This window comes from Mandrillus leucophaeus, unplaced genomic scaffold (genome assembly GCF_000951045.1).
Source record: "Mandrillus leucophaeus isolate KB7577 unplaced genomic scaffold, Mleu.le_1.0 Scaffold336, whole genome shotgun sequence".
Lineage (NCBI taxonomy): Eukaryota > Metazoa > Chordata > Mammalia > Primates > Cercopithecidae > Mandrillus > Mandrillus leucophaeus.
The window spans coordinates 1,158,065-1,180,172 of record NW_012103543.1 but is presented as its reverse complement, the minus strand read 5'-3'; the positions used below and the strand labels follow the sequence as shown (position 1 = coordinate 1,180,172).

Below are 22,108 nucleotides of genomic sequence, written 5' to 3'. Positions count from 1 at the left end.
ATTCTACACACTTTAGGTATTCAGTTATATGGTGATATAAAAATCTCAATCAGTAATTATATATTTTTAGATAATGTTATTGAATGCCTCCAGGGCATGCCACTATTCAGAAAAATGCTGTAGACTGCGATATGTTATTTCATTAATGGTCTTTATTTAACTGGAACGTCCACTAGAAATTTAGTGATGATAAATGTAGTAAGGTACAATATTAGAGTAGAAAGAAGTTATTTAACTTGGAAGAGTGGAAATCAGAAAGATATTTGTTGGTGACTACCATTTATACTGGAAATAAAGACAATTCTAATAACCTACTTCAAGGTAGCTCATACTCTGAAGAAAGCAAGTATAATTCAAACCACACAAGAACTATTCCTTAACTTTTGGAAAAGATGTTTTGAATGAGGTAAACTGGATAACAGAGAAACCCAATGGAGTGCCAAGAGTCTGCAAAGATAGCATGCTTTTCAATTTGGAAAGACACCGTGGTGGGAAGTTTGATTTAAGAGGAAGCAGAAGTGTATTTGGGAAAAAGACAAGAGGTTTTGTCTCCCAGGAAACTTCATGTCATTATGTTATGAATTTGGTCTCTCTTGTGTGGACTTGGACCTTAAAGGAAAGGAAGATATCAGGAGAAAGGATAAGATATTTCTAGTCGCAGCAGTTCATCCATAGGGGCAGGATGGTGCAGTGTTAAATGAATCTGATTATCTGGGTTCACATCCATCGTTTATGACAGGCTGTGCATTCTCAGGCATGTTAACTTCTCTCAGGATCGGTAGGTAAAAGGAAGATCATTTGGGGACCTAACTCCCAGACTTGGCATAAAGAATAAGGAAGACAACTTATATAAAGCGTTTAGCACAAGGATTGCACATAGTAGGCACTCAGGTAATGTTAGATCATTTTATTCTTATTCATTAATACATGTTCAATAATTTCTCAAGTTCTAAGCAGGACGCATGCAGCAGGAGCAGAGTACATGGAAGTAGTAAATCTGAATAGAGAGAAGAGAAATTGTAGATGAAAATTTTCTTGATGCTCTAGTTGCTACAGCGTGCATGGGCAAACTGTCCTACAACCTCTTTTGGATACTAACGTCTCATCAGCTCAGGAACACAAAAAGGTCAACTACTTAGCTGACTTCTGGGAGAGACTGTATGAATAATTTTGAATGAACATTACAGTTGATATGGCTTTCTTTTCCAAAGCAACAAAACACAGAGCAGTGTCCAGAGAGAGAGCAAGCATTCTCTGTTACAGGTTTCCAGGCCTGTTAGCAATGCTTCGGGCATGCCCACTAAACTGCAGTCTGTCTTAGAGATATGCCTTGATTATAGGCATTCAATTTTCAGAGAACTCATTTGATAAGAAACAGTATGCTTATAATAGGCATATATTAATCCTGCAATATGAATTGACAATCTGAAAAAATAAAATGTTCGGTTATGATATCAAACAAAGGATAGAATCTGGGAGCAGGTGAGAGTTTTGACATATACCTTATACTAAATAGTCTACTGATCTCCAGAAGTTTCAGTGGTAAGTATTTAATAAATTCAATTTAAATAGTAACTGACTTGGACATTCATCTCTTTTTAACTTGTTTTGTTGGTTTACCTGATTCAAATCAAGATGTCCTAGAATTAAGTTTCCACATGACCAAGATTCAGAACATCCAAATTGATACTGAGTGAATCAAACTTTCTTAGGGTAAATATTTTCTCTACTATCTAGATTTGTGATTCACCTGACAGCTAGAATGATAACTGAACTTAATAATAAATGAAAGGTTTGTGGTATGAAAAAAATTACCATATAACTGAGAAACAAAATTGACTGGTAAATTTATTTAAAACTTAGACTTATCTACTCAAAAGTAGAAACATTTGTATCACTTTTCTAAATAAGGTGGGTTTAAAAAGCACCTACCATGACGTCTCAACAGAGAAAGCACTCAATAAAGGTCAGATTTAAATTTTAGTAGAATACAAACGAGTTCTTGACAGTGCCTAACAGGAGTTTCAGAGTTTTTAATTTCACAGTCCTTGTTTGTGACAATTAATTCTGTTGAAGTCAACATCTATATAGTGTTTCCCTCCTCTGTCCCGGTCCCAGGTCCCAGGAAAAGCAAGCAAGCAACAAGCCATTGGTAAGAAAAATGAAGCATGATGACTTTGGTATCTGCCTAGGAAATAAATTGAGGCAAAAAAAAGCACTGGGTCCCAAGAATAAGTAGCTCATGATTTCCTTCTTAAGTTAAACGATTTTATATGTAAAATTGTAGACAGATATCACAAACACACTTTACCAAGGACACATTCATAATCAATGCATAATGAAATGATGATTCAATTTTATTTCCCAACCTTAGAATCAATCAGTCCCAAGACAATTATCACTTAAAATTTTCATCTTACTGCATTCTCAAAATATTACTAGTGCTTAATGTAAACAAATGAAAGGCTAGTGGGATAGGAACTATCCCACATGTTCAACTGGGATAGGAACATGGACTAAATTTCCACATATATCACATCGATAGAAAATTCATGAAGAACTTGATTTGAATAGAACCTAATACACTGACAGTAGTAATGTCATGAGATGTTTGGTCAAGTGACCAAAAAGTTAACACGCTGGAAACTTGACAAGTTGGAAAGCCAACAGGAAGATAATTAATCACAAGTTTAGAGAAACCATTGAATGATTAGCATCTTGTTGCTAGGCAATGTGTCCAGGCAGCAGCTCTCACATCTTGAAGGAGCAGAATATTTTATTTTTACTTTAAAAAATAAAGTTATTTATTTATTTATTTATTTATTTATTTATTTATTGAGACAGAGTCTCACACTGTTGGCCAAGTTGGAGTATAGTGGCGTTATCTTGGCTCACTGCAAACTCCACCTTCTGGGTTCAAGCGATTCTCCTGCCTCAGCCTCCCGAGTAGCTGGGATTACAGGCATGTGCCACCACACCCAGCTAATTTTGTATTTTTCGTATTTTAGTTTCTCCATGTTGGTCAGGCTGGTCGCGAACTCCTGCTCTCAGGTGATCCACCTGCCTCTGCCTCCAAAAGTGCTGGGATTACTGGCATGAGTCACCACATCAGGCCTGAAGTTTATTTTTCAAAGAAATTATGCATATTTGTGTTTGTCAACTTTTGGGCTTCTCAACTATCTACAGACCTATGAAAGTTAAAATTCTCTAATTTATAAGAAGTAAATATATTGACTGGATGTCAATGTGTATGATAGCCCTCACTAAAATAAAAGTTGTACACTCACCGTGTAGTAAATCATAGAGTTTGCATATGGTCATATAATAAAACCAATCAGAGAGGGAAAGATGCCTTCAATGATGTGCCTATTGTAGCTGAATAATGGAATACAAAATATATGTGAGGTTGATTAAAATATTAAAATTAAAGTAAAATTTAGGTATGAAAATATCTTCACTTTGTAAATGCTTAAGTAGCACTTAGTACTAAAGAAAATATCTATGCTAAAAGAAAATTTTGATATTTCAAACATTGAATTATATAACACAAGTATAAAAACTGTTTGGATTTAGATTGGGTTGTCTTTAAGGTATCATTAAACTTTTAAAATAATAACAATGAATATCAGACAGCTAAAGAAAAAGAAAACTGCATTGGTTGGAGTAAGAGCCCCCTTATTTATCAATCTTGTTCTTTTCACAAAACCCTCCCCACACTCTCAGGCTGATGCTGGTCACTTGCGCTGCCTCCAGCACGTGCCCAGTGAGGAATAATGGCCAATGATGAGTACAAGTACTTCCCAAAGACAGTTTTCAGTGACAGGAAAGAATGCCATATGTCTAGGCAATCAAAATATGGCAGGAAGTATTCACTTTCCCTTCGCCTTTTTTTTTTTTTTTTTGAGATAGAGTCTCACTCTGTTGCTCAGGCTGGAGTGCAGTGGCATAATCACGGCTCACTGTAGCCTCCACCTCTTGGGCTCAAGCCATCCTCCTACCTCAGCCTCCCAAGTAACTGGGACTATAGGCTTGAGCCATCACGTCCAGCTAATTTTTAAAAAATAGTTTGTAGACTCAAGGTGTCGCTATGTTGCGCAGGCTGGTCTCAAACTCTTGGGCTCAAGCAGTCTTCCTGCCTTGGTCTCTCAAAGTGCTGGGATTACAGGCGTGAGCTGCTGCACCTGGCTCACATTCCCTTTTCTGTCTTCTTTCTTTTTCTTCTGTGCCTCTTCATCACTTTTCCCCAAAAAAGCTTTTCCCCCCAAAGTGTTCGGTTAATTTTTTTCCTCTATATTGAAATGTTTGACACTAGGCTTCCTGGTTTAGAATGAGTTGTTTTCCTATACTCCCCTATTTTTTTCGTTTCCTCTTGCCAATATTTTGATTGAGATCCTACACTTTTTTTCCCCCAATCCAGGGCTAATAGAGCATGCCAAATTTCTAGTGGAGAAGAGTTGGAGATGGGCTAGACGCAGGGATGAGGTTCAGCTACCCTGTTGTTCAGGGAGGTGGGGATGGAGCCGGGGAGGAAACACAAGTGGAGCTCGACCACAGAGCTGCAGATCTTGGGTTGTGGGAAGTAATATTAAATGACATTATGGTACTTCATCTTTCTTTTCAAAAATTAACCCACTATCTCTCTACTCATAGTGAAGAATTAGGTTGTTTTCTTGTCAACTCTTTGTAATTGCTGCTAATTAGTAATGCATGACTTGGACATATACTAATTAAAATTTAGAAAGTTTGACTTCAGTCTTCCAAATATAGGTGGTTTCAAGTAGCTCATCTGATCTATTACTTTTCTTTTATGACACTAATGCTTTTAGTTCTTTCAAAATGTGGCTAATTGAAAAGAAAACCAAACAAAATTACCCCTAAATTACGGCCTTCTTGGTGTTTTGGATGATGAAACTAATGTATTACTGTCTGAATTTCTTATTAGATTTTTACATATCTAGGTTCATCTTAAGCTTTGAAACTTAAGAATTTGAAGATATTTTCAATAACTGACTGTGTCGAGCCATTTCATTGCCTTGGCCATCTGACTGTCCCTTTGACATGATTTCCAAATTTGGTTTACAGAATAACTGGAAAGATATTAAGACAAGCACACTCATAAATACATGAATGATCCAATAAACAGGCAACAAAAAAGTCCTCCCGAGCTCGGCAAAAGCATTATTTCTTCCTTGTTGAAGGTATCAGCATATGTTACATCTTATGTTGCACAAGTGTGCTCATTAAATATTATGAAATGTACAGCAGGCCGGGAAGCTCTAATCAGCTAGGCAAAGTCACTCATACCTGTGTGTTCGTATTTATGTCGCAGAAGGGAACTGCTTTTCTGGAATGTCTTGTCACATAAGTCACATGCATACATGCCACTCTCTGTCTTCTTGATCTTCTTGCGAGACAGACAGGAGTCGGAGTCTGTCATGTCATCTAGGCCTGACATGTAGTCTTGTGCTCCATCAAGCAATTCTCCCTGTGATAGAATCACACAGTTCAATACAGTGACTTCTCTTTGCGCTCACACCAAACAACTTTGTATAGGCTGACATTCGGAGAACCTCAAAAGTGCCTGCTACTAATCGATCTAGTTAAACAATTTCCTTTTCCATGAACAATATATGAGGTCTCACACTGCAACAAAAATATAAACTTCTCTGCTCTGGAAGGTAGAGCTCTTTGTTTTTCAAGGACAGAAAATGGTCAACTCTGAAGGTGAGAGAAACAAATTTTTCTAAAATCCTTCATTTGCTTTATACCTAGAAATACCCATAAATGAAAATTTAACATTGAAATTTGTGTATTTTCCAGTGTGCTTAACTCTAGAAATGATCTGTAGCTGTAGAAACCCGATTTTAATTGAATTTTATATTTAGGTACAAAATGTTATTATTATGCAATCTATTTAAATGTATGTCTACCAACTAAAGGCCTCAAGCTATATTTTTATATTTAATTTTCTAATTTGAAATAGGGAATATTAATAACACTTTTTATCAATGTTCTATGTTAAAACAGCCTTCAGCATTGAACAATAATGAATGTGGATCAGTAAATTATTAAATTTCTTGATATTTATTTTGTCTTGATCCAAAGGAGTGCAAACGTGCATGATAACATACATTTCCACTTGCTAGCCCACAGTTCAGTTTTCTTAGACTATGTTTGCACTAATTAATATTAGAGAAGATTAAATAGGCTTAAATACATTTACAAAGAGGGCAGATGTACTGTAAATTAGAATACTGGAACAGCTGTTACAGAGGTGGACGGCTACTTATGCTCCTATTTTGCAAACAAAGATTATATGCTGCATAATGTTAAAATATACCTGCCTTCCTATTTGATAAAGCATAATTATTAACTACTTTGAAGATTTGGTAAGAGGTCATGTGAAATATGGAAGACATTTTAAAAAATACTCTTCAAAATAAACCATTCTGTGTAAAACAAAAGTATCTATTAAAATGTGTATATGTATTATTGCAAGTTGTGCACATCTTTACATTTATTTATTTATTTATTTATTTGAGATACAGTCTTGCTCTGTCTCTCAGGCTGGAGTGCTGTGGCATGATCTCTGCTCAACGCAACCTTAGCCTCCTGGGTTCCAGTCATTCTTCTGCTTCAGCCTCCCAAGTAGCTAGGATTACAGGCATCCACCACTACACCCAGCTGATTTTTATATTTTTAGGACAGATGGTGTTTTACCATGTGGGCGAGGTTGGTCTCAAACTCCTGACCTCAAGTGATCCACCCTCGTTGGCCTCTGAAAGTGCTGGGATTACAGGCATGAGTCATCACACCTGTCCTGTGCACATCTTTAAAAGCGCGTGACAGTTATAAACTTTAACTTCTAGCACCTAGGTAAGTCCTACCAAATACTGTCACCAATGTATAATTCTAAAAGCAGATGAGTCCATCTAAATCAATCTCAAAATAAATATTAATTTCTTCTTTATCCCTTTTGTTTTTAAAGCAAATGTGCTTAGAGTACAGTGATTCACTGTTTCATCCATTTTTCTAGCTCACTGACGGTTTTAGGTTCATGTTAAAGCAAACTCTTCCGTTTCTGCTGAGTTTTTTTCACTAAGATTTTTTTTCCTACATGCCCATAATCAGTATAATTACCATCTCTTTTCTTCAGAGCAGAAAAAGCATTTGTCTCTTTACCTGAAATCCTTGTTTCCGCTGGTACTTTCTCCTTTGCTGCATATCAGCAAAAGTAGCTGCTCCAGTTGGGTAGGTGTAGGCCATATGTGGTAGGAAGCTCATCTGATCCAGTCCTGGGTATGGTCGTAGCCCAGGAATACTGGTCTGGACTGGTGGCATGAAAGTAGCAGGGGGAAATGCGCTTTGAGGTGGAAGAGCTGTGTATAAAGGTTTGGCACTAAATGGGTTCATGCCGAACACTGGGTTAGTGCTTTTGTTGTCCAGATTATTTGAATTTGAAAATTCCTTCTTGATAAAAGTCAAGTTCAGAGGCTCATCTGAGTTTTCAGATGAGGAAGAAACACTATTATGGTCTAAACTGATGCTACTAGCTTTTGTTTTGTTCTTTGTGGCTATAATACTTTTGGGTTCTTTCATTTGTTTTGGTAATGACAAGTCTAAAGGCTCAGCCTGGAGCTCCTCAGAAGAGAAGCTGTTTGGAGTGTATGAACTACTGTGGGAGTTTTTAGAAGATGTGGAGGAAAGATTTAAGGGAGAAGGAGTATTACTCCTGGAGTGGTCCAATTTTTCAACTGGTTTAATATTGGTAAAATGGGAAGGTTTGGTTAGCCTGAGAGGAGGATCACAATTCGTAACACTGTTGTGGAGTTCTGCTATAGATGGTGATGTTATGGAGTCCATAGGTTTTACGGGAGACCTGGGTAATAAAGAGTCTTTTGTGGGAGGGTTACTGTTGGGAGCTAACGGCTTGGAGCTTCTTTCCAGGGATGGGGACCTGGAATTTGAGTACTGGTACACTTTCCGTTGCTCAAACCATTCCTTCACAAATTCCTGAGGAAGGCCCACAGCAATGGAAATTTTCAGCAGTTCATCGGAGTTGGGCTCCATGTTCATAGCATAGTATGCTTTGAGTACAGACATGTGGTCCTTGTATGGGTTGATGGGGCTTGTCATTCCTTTCTCAGAAAGTACAGATGACAAGAGGAGGGCTTTATTATCAACAAAAACTCCGGCTTTGTTGGGGACTATGTTTTCATGAGGCTGCAGGACCGCCTTGATCTCTTCATTCATCTTACAAAGGTAACGTTCATGCTGATGCAAAGGGATGGGGCCAGGAAAACTTTCTTTACAGAACTGGCATGAAAATGGAGTGGATATGTTGTGGTTCTCAATCATTTTGTCATCGGTGACCAAATCTATTAAAGTACGTAGCTTCTCTTTCTTTATATTACTGATCTGTCTCCTTGAGTCAGTCGTCAAGCTCTGGAGGCAAGCTTTGGCTTCATTGACTTTTTCTAACGTATAGTCAATAATACTTTTAGTGGCACCATTATGACTCACTACCGGAAGACCGACAGGCGGAATATTAGGAGAAGTAACTCCTTGTTCCTCAGGTTGAGAGCATGGATCCTTCATGTGATAACCTTTCAACTTTGAAATTTCTTCAGCCTTGCAGTCCATTTTTTGCCTGGAAACAGTATTGTCCACAATCTGTAGAACCTTTTGTACCTCACTTAAATTACTATTCATGGTGGGAAATCCAAGTAAAGGGGCTTCCATCCCTACACCTAAGTGCTGCATTGGACTCTGAGCAGATGGATGAACTCCTAAAGGGCTGGTGGCTCCAAGCCCACCATTCATAAAGGGACTAGTGCCACTAAACCCGTGTGTAGCCATAAGAACTTTATAGTCATTGAAGTCTAGTGGTTCTGTTTTAATTTTAAGTAAGCCTGTCTGTTCAGACATACTAAGTGGTTTTCCATTCTCCAACTTGTTTCTTAACTGGGTAATGGCTGAATTAGTAGGAGAAGAAGAAACAGAATTAGGGGAAGAACCCGTCTTGATATTGTTTCTCATTCGGCCATTTACAGAGATTAAACCAATACATTTCTTGCTGCTGATGTGCGAACTGTAGGAACCAGAATGGGAGAAACGTTTCTTGCAGTTTGGGCACTCGTAAGGTTTTTCACCTAAAATGATAATTAAAATTAACGTTACATTTCCTTGATTAGGTAACAATTGCAGTTGTCTACCAAGACAAGAATCTGTGAAAACAAATGAAAGGAACACAATGGGGTACCTCTACATTCTAGGTACTTAGATTAGAATTATGTAACCATAACTGTTTCTGGGCTTTATCTACCCTGGGAGAACATAATCCAAGATGTTCACAGTGGAAGGTAAGGGCTATCTATGACTTTTTCGGCTGAGATCCCAAATCTTGTCTTGCCATCGGCAGCCTCGTATTTAAACAGAGTGTCAGATTAATGTGTGGTCAATAGCACAATAAAGATGTCACGGTATTTAAAGGGAAGTGTAGCCATGGCCTTAATCAACTTTGTGGAGATTCCATTGATTCTACCAATCCAACCAGTCCTTTGAATAGCATCCAATTTGATAATAAAATGCTTGGCAGAGCTATCAAACTGGTTATAAAGAGGAAATCTCAGTGGTAGGATTCTGTTCTGTGATCCACGCCCCTCAGGAATCAGGGAATACTTATCATACATAGCTCTTATCCAAAATTCTTCACCCTTGTTTTTCATGGTGAGGTCTCAAAAATTAATATCCTTCAGAATTTGCCAGTTGACTTTCCTCAGGTCAAGAATATTTATTCTGGAGAAGCAGTTTTAAAAGGACAAAAAGGAGCCTCTAGATTTTGTAAAAAATCAAAGCATTTGTAATTTTTAAGATGTGTAAGCATTCTGCTTCTTTTTATAAGACAGTGCTACTGGTGGTACCCTAAGTCTCATGAAGACAAATCAGGCACACAGAGTTGATGAAATAAATGGATAGTTCCAAAAAGCTACAAATAGGACTGTGTAAATTTTAAACAATCTTTTAAAACTCCCCTAATTAAGTAAAATGCAAATGTGAGCTCCAGCACCTCTGCTACTCACCACTGTGAATTCGCAGGTGTTCTTTCAGATGGTGTTTATATTTGAAGGCCTTGCCGCACTCTGTGCATTTGAACTTGCGATTACCTGCTCCTTGGGTTAGCATTTGGTGCTATAAAAGGAGAAAGACTGACATCAGTTTTGTGCAGGAGGAACAAAGAAAATTTGTTATGAATATTTTTAAAAGGCCTCTATTTTTCAGACAGGCCAAAAGGTTTGAGTGCATGCTTATTTATCTGCTCAGTCTTTCAGAGTTGCAATAAAAGCGATAATGTTGGTAATAAAATTGGAACAAATAAAAAAAAGTGCTTTCACATGCGCATCCAACACTCGTTTTAGAATTATTTCTGTAGTGTCTTTTCCAAAATGTTTCTTTGAACCTTCGGGGACGAGGAAGTATAACTGTAAAGATATTTGTTGTTTTTTGTGTTTACTACAAATTCTAAAATATGAACATTCTCTGCTAGAATGTCACAATTCTGTCAAGAAAAAAATATTTTCCTGAAAATTCTGAATAGTCTCAAAAAAACCACCCCCCACACAACAAATGTTATCAATTTTTTTGTATCAGCATAAAAGTATATCTTATACTGAAGCAATCTAAAATGTAAAAAAGAAAAAAAAAAACCCAATCCCAAACCAAAAACACACAAACAAAAAAACCTTGACTATAAATATTTCATTACATGATGAGCATGTTTAAATATCCTATTCATTGTGCTAGTAGCAAATAGAAGCCTAGTTTTTCCTGAGGTGTCGCATATCAGATTTGATTCATTATCAAATGTAAGAGACAACATCTTGGGTTATAGCTGCTTGAGCAGTTTTATCACAGGCCAGTAGGAAAGACTTCAACGACTTTTCATTTTCCTTTTTAGTAGTGTGCAAGGGAGTAGGGACAAAAAAGGAAAAAAAAGTTTGCTGAAAAGACAAGTTAAAAGCAGCAAAGATATAATCAAACACAGCTGACCTTTTTGAACAAGGGGAAAAAAGCAGTGTGACTTAGAATTCTGGAAAAAAAAATGCAGTTATCCACTCTGGATGCTCAAGGTAGGAGGTCAGCCTTTTTCTAGCAGCAATGACACAAAAGCCTTTTGCAAAAAGACAGCACAGAAACGGTATGACAACTGCTAGGGTGTGCTGAATCTTCCCACATTCCTAGTGAGACAGATGGTGTTACATGGGACACAGGGAGGTTTGTTCAAACAGCAGCAACCTTCAAAGATCAAGCAGAGCCCAGCCCGCCGAGCGCCATTGAGGGACCAGCGCTCATATGTTGCTGAGTTGCATAAACAAACAGCAACAGCTGCTTTGTCTCCCCCCACAGCCCTCAGAGGACTACTATAAACTTTAGTTGTGCCACTGTTAATATGATACAATCATTTTAATTTACTAATTGTAAATGCCATGAGCAAATGAGGGGACTTTTCAACACCAAAGCTACCATTCATAATGCGCCAACACAATCACACTTCTGCATGTGAAATTTAAAGCGGTTATGCTAGATAAATATCTAGGCACTTTTTTTTTCCTAGAGTTTTTGTGCATATAAGCAAGGGGAGATAAACTGTTACATAAGTGCAACCATGCAAGAATATTTTTTATAACTCATCTTTGAAAAGTATTCAGGTGACAAGCCCAATCAGACATAAATGGAATAATTTACATGAGCTGTTCTCCTAAAATAGTAAAATTCCATAATCTAGTATTATCACCATTATTGACTGTGTTTGCTTATTCTCACTTTCCTTATTCAAAGAAAATGAAGGTTATAAGGAAAAACTAAGAATTTTGAATACAATATCATGTTCAATAATTTTAAAAACAGACATGGTGTCAAGACTTAAATTAAGTGATTCCGGATCTGTAGGGCCAGTTATTGTGACTTAAGGCACACCACTTCTGTCCATGCAAACATATCATAATATCAATTTGCAGAGTCAATCCTCCCAGGGGGACAGAGGAGTTTTGCTGTAACATTTAAGGAACACTGTGAATCAATCCTATTCAGTTGTTTTAAAGATTTAAGAAGCTATACTTAACTGTTGAAGACAGAGTTTTTATTTTTGAGACAAGTAAGCAAAAAGAGGGGGAGTAATTCTAACATCTAGCTACACATATGTATATTAAGAAGGGATCTTTTTAATGTACATCCAATGTGTTAGTACTAATCCCATTTATTACATATATATACACACAGATAATATATGTCTTTTTGATTTTCCTTAAAACACTTAATTAGATTTCATAAACTAGTAGCAGCTTATAAAAATACTCTAAGTAATTGAAGGTGTTATATGAAAAATGAAAGAAATACGCACTTCTTTTACTATGACTTAGATCCTATATGAAAAGAAAATTTCTAAGTAAAACGAGGTGAAAAATGGAATTAAAATTGCTGAGATGTTTAATAATGTATAATTAAAATGCTACAATTTCATTCACTTTTTGTGGAACATAAAAATGAAACTAAAGTCAAGTTAAAGTGCAAATAAAATTTCTAAATTAGAAATTAACACACTCATTCGATCGTGAACATAAGACTATTAAATCATATTAGAAGAGACCATCAAAAAATCATTTAGACCTCAATTAAAGCTATTACCATTAAAAGATCTGCATCTTCAAAATGCCATGAAAAATTAATAATGATTGCCAATCAAAGCAATATCGTTTCTCTAAGGGGTTATTATAGAAAGAAATCACTTAAAACCATCCCCCCACCTGATCTGTCCCTGGCTTGTGCGTCACCATATGCCGCTCGAGCTGGGTGCGGTAGGCAAACGTGTAGCTACAGAGAGGGCAGGAAAAGTTCTCTTCATTCTTCTCGTGGCGGTACTTGATGTGCTCCTTCAGTGATGTCAAGCGCTTGTAGCCCCGGTCGCAGTAGGGGCAGGTCAGCAGTTGGGCAAAAGCATCTGGAGTTCCAGGTGGCAGGTCTGTAGCCGAGAGACAGAGAGAGAGAGAAGCAGGCCAAAAGGTCAGTAAATCAATGGCAGCTAATGGGCTGACTGCCCAGGATGGTATGACAGGAATCACTGCAATCTGCTCCACAGAGTGCCATCATTGCGCCCGGCCCCTCGCACACCAGTCCCCTCGCACACCCAGGGCAGGCTTGTAGGAATCAGCTCACACTGCGCTTGAAAATTAATTAATTACTTCAGCTTTTTTTTGCCGGGGGGGGCACTTAAACAGCTGATAAATGAGGAAATTCTCTTTAGGTGACTGACAGTTCCTATGAAACCTGTAGCCATAGATTACTCAGGAACTCACAGCATAAAGGGGCGTTTCAGGTGTCGGTCGTGGAGAAGAACAAAAGGTGAGGGAGGGTCGGTCTGAACTTTTTTTTTCCTCAAAAGTAAAATATTTCAGAAAGATAGGAATACATTTAGATATTTTTATCTCTTAGAAATGGGCTCTAATTGTTCTTGTTCTTTATTGGATGTACAAATGACACAAATTTGCTGACAAAAAAATTTCACAATACCCTAAAATTACAGTTCTAATCTTTGCTCATGAAATTCCATGCCTCTGCAGCTGTTCTTCAAATTTTAAGGTAAACACCCAGGCATGTAGTGCATTTGTAATTGTAACAGCTGCAGAGGTCAGTGTAGTGGCTAAAAATGATTTACAGCCTCACCATTTTCTTCTTGCCCATTGGCCTCTGGCGTGCCAAGGCGAGACAGCTCCTCAGGGGCTTCTGGGTAAATAATGGCTGTGTCACTGCGCTGAAGGTACTCCTCGATGCTGACTGCATGACCATCGCGTTCCTCCAGTTTTCTTTTGGCAAAGTATTCCTCAAAATCTGATGTGCAATTTGCATTCTTCACTGAAATCATAAAAGGAGAAGAAATGTCTTTTCCGGGCCTTCTTCCTAGGAGCCCAAGTCCATCTCCATCCTAGCCAGTGAGAAATACTGACTTGCAATAGACTACGAAACCTAGATTATTTGTAAGAAGTGTTGAAGATGACCAGTTATTGACTGAATGTTTATTCTTGTAATATATGCAAGAAGTGGGGGAGGAGGGGGCACTTTCCTTCAATTAAATACGCACATTTTATTTTATTTTTTTTCTTCCTGGAATATTAGTCTGTATACATTCTTACAAAGAATGAAAGAAATTTAAAATGTTTTACATAAATTTTTTTTAAATGCCAACAATTGTATTCTAAGATCCATAAACATTAAAGATAATATAAAATTAAGGTTATTTTAATAGTCTATCTGAAATTTCCTTTTCTTTTAAGAAAGGTATATTTAATTTTTCATTGTCCACTAGACTGAACGTCCCTAACCACAGATACATCCTGTTGCTAAATATAAGCTTTTAACCCTTCACCCTCTGAATGTCACAGACAGCCAGGACTACACAATCTGAGACAGATGAAAAAGGAAAGATATTCCTAGACAGATAATAATGCAACTTTGTTAAAAAAAATCACCAGAATGTGGCATTTTATCTTTCCCTATAATTTTAATCTTTAGTTCAGTATTTTAAAGCTGCTGAAAATAAAATTAAGCTCACAACTGATAGAAATAAAATAAAAAATAACAGAGGGAGTTAAGAAACTGGTGTGTGATTTTGATGTGACTTTAACTTTTGTAATTATGACTCTATTCCTGTGAAATGAATAAGAGTTGTAACTCAATTTTAGCAACTTGTGTCATAAGATTTTGTATATTTGAAACCTCTAGATGTGTTTCTGAAATAAGTTGTGACTTAGATATCCTAAATAATATTTTTATGCATAACACAAAGTTGGGAGAGTAGCTGTTATATTATTCTTTATTCTAAGTAGGTGAAAAAAGTGCTTTGCTGGTACAATTAATCGTGGAATCCTATTATCATAGTTTTTGAAAGCAGTTAACCTTGGTGCCACTAGATTGTTCACCTTGTCTTCTCTACCATAAACAATATTACAGTATTTGACATAATAATTTTCCTTGGCAACTGTGGCAGGGTGATGCGCAAGCAAGCCAGGCAATTTTTTTTTTTTTTTTTTTTTTTTTTAGCTTTCATCATTATGAACTTGGATTTTTGATAAGGAGAATAGAAAGTGGAACCATCCATTAATTCAACAAGTATTTATTGAATGCCTAGTGTGTGATAGACATCATGTCATGCTCTGGTGAGCAAAAAAACAGATCTAGGCTCATCCTTTGGGAAGTCACGAGAGAGAATAATACAACTGATACTATCTCCAAAGTAAACACATCATTACAAACTCAGATAAGTATTATGAAAGAAAGTTATGTGGTGGTATAAAAAAAGTAACAGAGGAGTCTGATGGCAGCTAGAAGATCAGGAAGGTCTTAACTGAAGAAGCATGAAGTTACCTAACTGTAGAAGTTGGAGAAGAGCAGCATGTGCAATGTGGTGACTGAAACAAGCATGGGACATCTCAGGATGTGAAAAAAAAGGACAGTGCTGGAGTGCAGAGGGTGAAAGGAGAACCACGCGATGTAAGGATGGAGAGTAAGGCGGGAGCCAGACCATGCAGCAGGTAAGAGCTTGTTAAGGATTTGGGTTTTTACTATAAAAGAAGCAGGAAGCTATTGAAGTGTATTAAGCAAAGAGGATGGTTGGATGAAATTATGATTATTCGCATTTTTAGATGACATCTTTGGCTATAGTATGATAGGGATTGGAGGAAGAGAAAAGTAGGTCCTGGGAATCCAGTTAGGAGGTTCCTGTCCTAGGCCAGGCAAAAGATACTGTTAAGGAATTGATGATGGAGATGAAGGAAGTGGCTGGATTTGAGAAATACCTAAGATATAAAATTCCTCAGATTCATTTGGGAAAGAATCTGGTTTGTCAAGTTGGGAGATGCTAAGATCCCTCCCTCAGGTTTAGACTTTCCAAATTTGATGGATGGCAGGTGACATTCATCAAAGCAAAGAACACTAGAATTCTAAAAAGACTTGAAACTATAAACAAATACATGGGACCAAATAAAAGGAAGTGGGAGAATTACACTTTGTGGACCACTAAACCAAGCGCCAGTAATCCTGAATGCTGTGATCTCAAACCTTTCTTTTTTTCCTCTGTAACTTCTAATACGTTTAACAAGAACAACGGTCTATTCCAAGACTGTATTTCCCTCAAAAATAGATTTGGAATGTACAGTAATGGATTAAGATTTTATACCTTGAAATTTTGCTTAAATCTGTTATTAGCTGGACTTAATAAAGAATATGGGCTTTAGATAAGATCACTTTCCTCTTGCTGTACACACAATGTCATGGATGCTTTCCAGTGGATACTTATTGGTGGTGACTGTGATGATGTCATTTAACTTGCATCACTGAGGCCCTATGGAGTATGTAGAAACTGTCAACTTGCATAAACTATTTGCTCATTGTTTTGGATCATCAAAATAACATCAGATCTATAAAAAAAATTACCTTTTACTTTTGATAGGAAGAAAAGATAAAAGGGGCAAAATGGTGAAGCCATGATGAATGTCTTTTGAGTAACTTCACTGCTTTTATCAGTGACTGACTTCTTTTTCAGTGCTATGACAGCAGAAAGTAATGTAAGAGTTCCTTTCTGAATTCGTATCTACTTGAGGGTTGCCAATGGTTTATGTTAAGGGTTAAGACATGGTTTAAGTTTTCTGAGAATATTGTCCTACTTGATGACCTTAGTGTAACCTAGTAAACATAGATGGATGTACATTTAATATCCTAATTTTATCTTGATATTTCAGCAACTATTTGAATGATCTGGCTATCTTTGCATGAATTTTCATTTGCATATGAATGTTTCCATCAGAAATGTAATCATATGCAAATTCAATTGGATTTGCATTAATAGCCTTTTGGCTTAAAAGGGAGGAAAATTCTGATTTTTCTGGATAGGCAAACAAAACTGCATCTAGATACACTACTGTTGCTTGGAGAGGCAATTCAATTGCTAGATCAAATTTGGCCATGCTAGATTTCTATGTCAAGTGTGGTGGGGACAAAAGACATCAAATCATGCGCTCTCTTTAAGGATCCATCTTTGATCATCTTTGTATCCTGGGCATTGAGTATATTGCCTAGAAATTAGTAGGCTCTCAAGGATCATTTATGGGATGAACGTGGAATAAATTATGTCCTTAACACTAATCTTGGTGTAGAGGTCTTTTAGTAAAAGGAAGCATAAAATAAGATACCTGCAGCTGAGCTAGGGACTTAGACCTAATATTCAGGTGACTGTAGAATAATTATTTGATAAACTGTGTAATAGTGGTCATAAATACTTGCAAGAGTTTGATAGGGCTCAGATAAGTATTCAAAAAGGGTTTCATGAAGAAGATGGCACTCAATCATTTAAATCCGTTTGCTCCATTTGGATATTTCTTCATGCTGTATAGATATGCTGTTGTTTATATATCTCATATACCTAGGGTCACTTAAGTGGGCTAGAGTTGAACCTCCCAGAAACTAGGTATCATCAGCATGGATCTAATGTAGTTTTTCCCTGAGGTGCAATAGGTGCTAGTAATATACAGTTTTTCTGCCCAGTACTTCAACATTCACCTTGTCCTAGGAATGGTTCTCCATTTCCCGATTGCCAAGCCTTATGGTACCCAAGGAGCTGCTGTGTTACCACGTGATCCTGCTCCCCTAGCCATAATTGATCTCTGTTGCTCAAGTGAGCCAATCTTAGTCCTCTCTTCTCCAGGCCAACTTGTTGATTGGTCCAGGGTAGCCAATAGATCCAATTAAATTCAATAAATCCCTTCCTTATGATTTTAGGACTTTGTTCCAGAAAAAGCATCAAGGCAGTTTTTAATTTTTTTTCTGCCAAGTGACTGTAGCTATAAAATGTAGAATGAAGGAATTGTTATTTTCCATCTAGAAAAAGAAGATTTATGAAGAGAGAGAATAAAGCAGACATACAGAGAAAAAGCAGACAAGATTGCATGTTCTGACAGTTAATTTCTAGCTCTTCTCGTTCCTGAGGCCGAGGTGCACCTTGCAGCGGTTCTGTTGACCACCTTCCTTAAATTCTGTGAGCCAAGAAACTTCCTTTTCTTCTTGAAGGTATGTTGTGTTTCAGTCTCTTAAAACTACAGTCACCCTAACAGTTATAATACTAGGACAAATGATGGGATTTAATTTTGGTTACTCTCAGAATTGTTGGGAAGAATGAAGTTTTGATTGTATCTGAAAGTTTGTATGTTTGTTTTTACAAAGATTATGCAGTAATGTGTACTGGATACAGGAATGCGGTACAAAAGTAGCAGAAAGGTTGTAGAATTCTTCACTGAATTTTTCTAGTGTAAAATCAACCTCATTTTCCTTCTTTCTGTAATCCTCTTCACTCCCTGGTCTCCTTGGAAGAACTGCCAAAACACACTGACAAAGGATATTTGCATGGTATTTATGATCAAACAATAACAAAAATTCACAAGAAGCCTCAAGTAATTTCTTCCCATACCTTCTCCAGAGATTTTGCATAGTCCTAAAATTTACCGTAATGTCTTGCAAATATCTCTCAACCTTCCCTAAGGTTAGATAACCTTTTCTTTATCAAAAAAAAAAAAAAAAAGAATATCCAGCTTGGACAACAAATCTTGTCTGTATAGAAAGTAAAAGAACTAGCCAGGCATGGTGGTGCGTGCCTGTGGTCCCTGCTACTGGGGAGGCAGAGGTAGCAGAAGTGCTTGAGCTTGGGAGGTCGAGGCTGCAGAGAGCTGTGATCACACCACTGCACTCCAGCCTGAGTGACAGAGTGAGACCCCTATCTCAAAAACAGAAAAAAAAAGAATGTTAATTAAAAATGTTTCCTCATGACCATGTGTATTTTAATATTGTTTGATTGTTAGGGTGAATTTTCAGGTCCCTTCTTGTCAGGAAAGCCTAAGTTCTCTTGGCAATATGTTGGTCACTCTTACTAACATTGCTTATTAATGACACGTTTATAAATATCTTTATGTCTGTGTTAGGTATTGATTTTTTAGACAGATAACAATAAATATCAATATAGACTGGCTTTAAAAATTATTGCTTAAAAATCAAGCAATGTTAACAGAACTCTAAATAAAAGGGAAATATTGGTCCCCAAATTAGTCAGCCCCAATAATCAAGTTGCTTTAGAATACTTTCTCAAAGATACTTAAAAGTGGGCTTTGCTTAGTGTTTACAGGTAGTGAAATATAGACTGGGTACTTATTCTTTATCATTTTCTGTTTCCCTTTGGTATTTATTTTCTTTATTTGTAACAAGCCTGTGTTCACATTGGAAGACAGGTACTCTATTATCACTGGTTTAGTGTCCTGCATGCTTTTGATTTTCATAAAAAATTGAAAAAAATTGAATATTATGTTAAGCCATTTAAGTAAACATCAAAATGAATAAATAATTCTTTTTCAAAAGAAAATATCTTGGAAGATACAGAGGAGCTGCAGCAAGTATATGTAAAAAACTGAGTAGAATCATCCATCCATCACCTTTTTTTAATAACTGTTTGTTGAGTGCCTACTAGTGCCAGTGTTCTTGGAAATTAGGACTTGAGTAGTTAATTTTTTTTCCTACTTCTGTGATTCACCCATTTTGGAGATATATACACATAATGGTTGTGACTCTGCAATATACAGACATGTAAATATATATATGTATAATAGGGCATCTCATATATATACACACACACATGCTTCCCCAGTGTAATGTAATGTATGTAACGTAAATTATGTATTTATCATATAATCTGGCTTTTGCTCACTTCACTATGAAAGGCAAAGGGACCTGAAGAAGCAATTACAAATCTAGGTAACTGTATTTATCATCTTTTTGAAAAACAGTCTTTTTGTTGACATCTCAGATGAGAAGAAAACACAGAAAATTATTTTGAACATAGTCATTTGTATTGAGTTTGTTAGTTTAAGGAAGCACGTATTCGACATTTGTTGAGGTCTATAGATTCTCATGGCTGCTTTGTTTAAAGTTGACTAATTAATAAATGTAAGCTCTTCATCATTAAAACTGCATGTATGCATTTTTGCAGAAGGCTTCCAAAAGACATGTTGGCACTAGATACCTAAAAACAACCGTGAGGGAAGAGGATGATCTTTTTCTCATTATACAGCTACATGGGCGGCCTCACAGAGCCTCCAACTGGTACAGAGGCATGGATAAAGCCAGGTCGTCAAGAGCAACAGAAAAGTTTTCTGCTTTTCCTGGGAATTAGTACAGCATCTTGGCTGCTCCCTCCACCCCTGCTCTGAACATGGCTTTCTCCAGGGAACACATGTTCTGATGCTAGTGAGAGTTTCTCATGTAAGAGAGCTTCACGAGAGCGAGGTGAAGAGTGGACAAGGAATGGGAATCTGTAGTAGTCTGTAGTATCAAATATCTCCCTAAACAGCAGGAGATCTTACATTAGGGAATTTTGAATATCAAGATGTAGAAACTGCTAACACTCAGACAATTTTGATTGCTGTGTATTGGCACAGAATGATAGAGTCCATTACTTTTAAAAAAATTCCCAAGATAGACAATATGCACTTGTCTTTCACATTACTGTCTAACCGAAACATTTGGAATTGGTATATTACCAAAAAGACAGACCAATTTATTACATTTTACAGGAGTTGATGAAGTAAGGTGATTTTGCCCAGCAATTCAATGCTCTTTTCTTATGTTTTATGTAAAGACACGTGAAACCTAAGAAAGCTCGGGACAGTCAGTGATTTTCGAAAGTCAGTGGCATCCATATTATCTGGGAGCTTGCTTGAAATGCAAATTATTGGGGCCCATCCAAACCTATGGAACCAGCAATCTGTGTTTTAACAAGTCTTTCAGGAAATTCTGACCCTTGTCCAATTTAAGAACTCTACAAATTCAGTCCTCTGCCTCGTATGGCTAAATGAGACATTCATAACATGATTTTGGAGAGAAGCACAATCAGTCCCATATTATTATTATTAGGTAGCTTTCCTGACTATCTCAGCCTGAGTTCACATAGATTTCCTTCTTCACTTACTGAATGTCATCTGTGTGTCTCAATCATTGAATTGATCACATCCCATTGTAATCTTTCTCTTACGTGTCTGTGAGCTGATAAAGGACTGAACCATATGTTATTCAGCTTTGCGTCACCAGCACCTAGCACAGTGCCTGGGTCACAGTTATTATGCAATAACTGAATGATTAGGCAAGGCTCAGGGTCCTTGGACTCCTCATTTTGGCTCAGTTAGTTCATGTTTTTGAATTTCAATTTCCTCAACTGTAAAATGAGCCAGGGTGTGCTTGCCGGGGTATCCTCAAAGTTCCAGAATTCCATAATTTCAATTAATTAATTACCTTAATCAATTTGCTTTTTCTTTACTGGCTAGGCCTAGAGAATTTTATCTGTCTTCTTTTCAATTAAAAACTCAAAACAACACAGCTTTCTGATGGGGAAATCAAACATACAGATTAAGAGAAAATATTTGGGAGGTGCCTGGAAACCCCAGACACATCACAAGCAAAACAGTGCTTATTAAATATTTGTTGAATGAATGAAGTAGGCACTCAAGAAGCTTGAAATATCAGTTATTTCTTGTGGGAACACTTGCTGTGAAGTGAAGATAGCTGCTCCTAATCGCAAACAAAGCTAATAAAACCACAGCATTCATTAGCCAGGAAGTGAACAGGCTCTTCTCGGCGTTCACTGATTATAGTCTGAAAATCATCCCCCGTCTCACCTGCCAAGCACTACTTCTATTTTTCTCTCCTCTGAACCTATCTTTCTCCACCTTATTTTTAAAAACTCAATGTATGAAGTTAACTAAGAAATTAAAAAATAATGACTTCCATGACAGATGTCTGACTGGCGGACAAAACTCTTCCAACCTATAAAAATGTGACAGATAAAACCAAGAAGAGTAAGACATGCTTTATAATAGTATGATTCCCTCTTTGTTAAGTATTTAGGTACTAATTGAATTATCTGATAAACTGATTTTGTACAACTGATTAACACTATATATCCACTCAACTCTTGCAGAGAAATACGTTATAATCAAACTTGTATCGCTTCTGTTACTCATATAAG

The 22,108-nt window shown here is 36.9% G+C and overlaps 1 protein-coding gene across 1 annotated transcript in view; it reads right to left on the bottom strand.

Annotated features, from left to right (window-relative positions):
• ZEB2 (zinc finger E-box binding homeobox 2) overlaps window positions 1-22,108 on the bottom strand; it is a 128,150-nt gene that overhangs the window by 3,131 nt on the left and 102,911 nt on the right. Inside the window, exons 4-8 of the mRNA XM_011988702.1 lie at window positions 13,720-13,908; window positions 12,804-13,018; window positions 10,083-10,191; window positions 7,183-9,152; window positions 5,305-5,485 (exon numbers count right to left, since the gene is read on the bottom strand). Of these exons, the coding sequence (XP_011844092.1) occupies window positions 5,305-5,485; window positions 7,183-9,152; window positions 10,083-10,191; window positions 12,804-13,018; window positions 13,720-13,908 (2,664 nt within the window). The remainder of the gene's footprint in view (window positions 1-5,304; window positions 5,486-7,182; window positions 9,153-10,082; window positions 10,192-12,803; window positions 13,019-13,719; window positions 13,909-22,108) is intronic.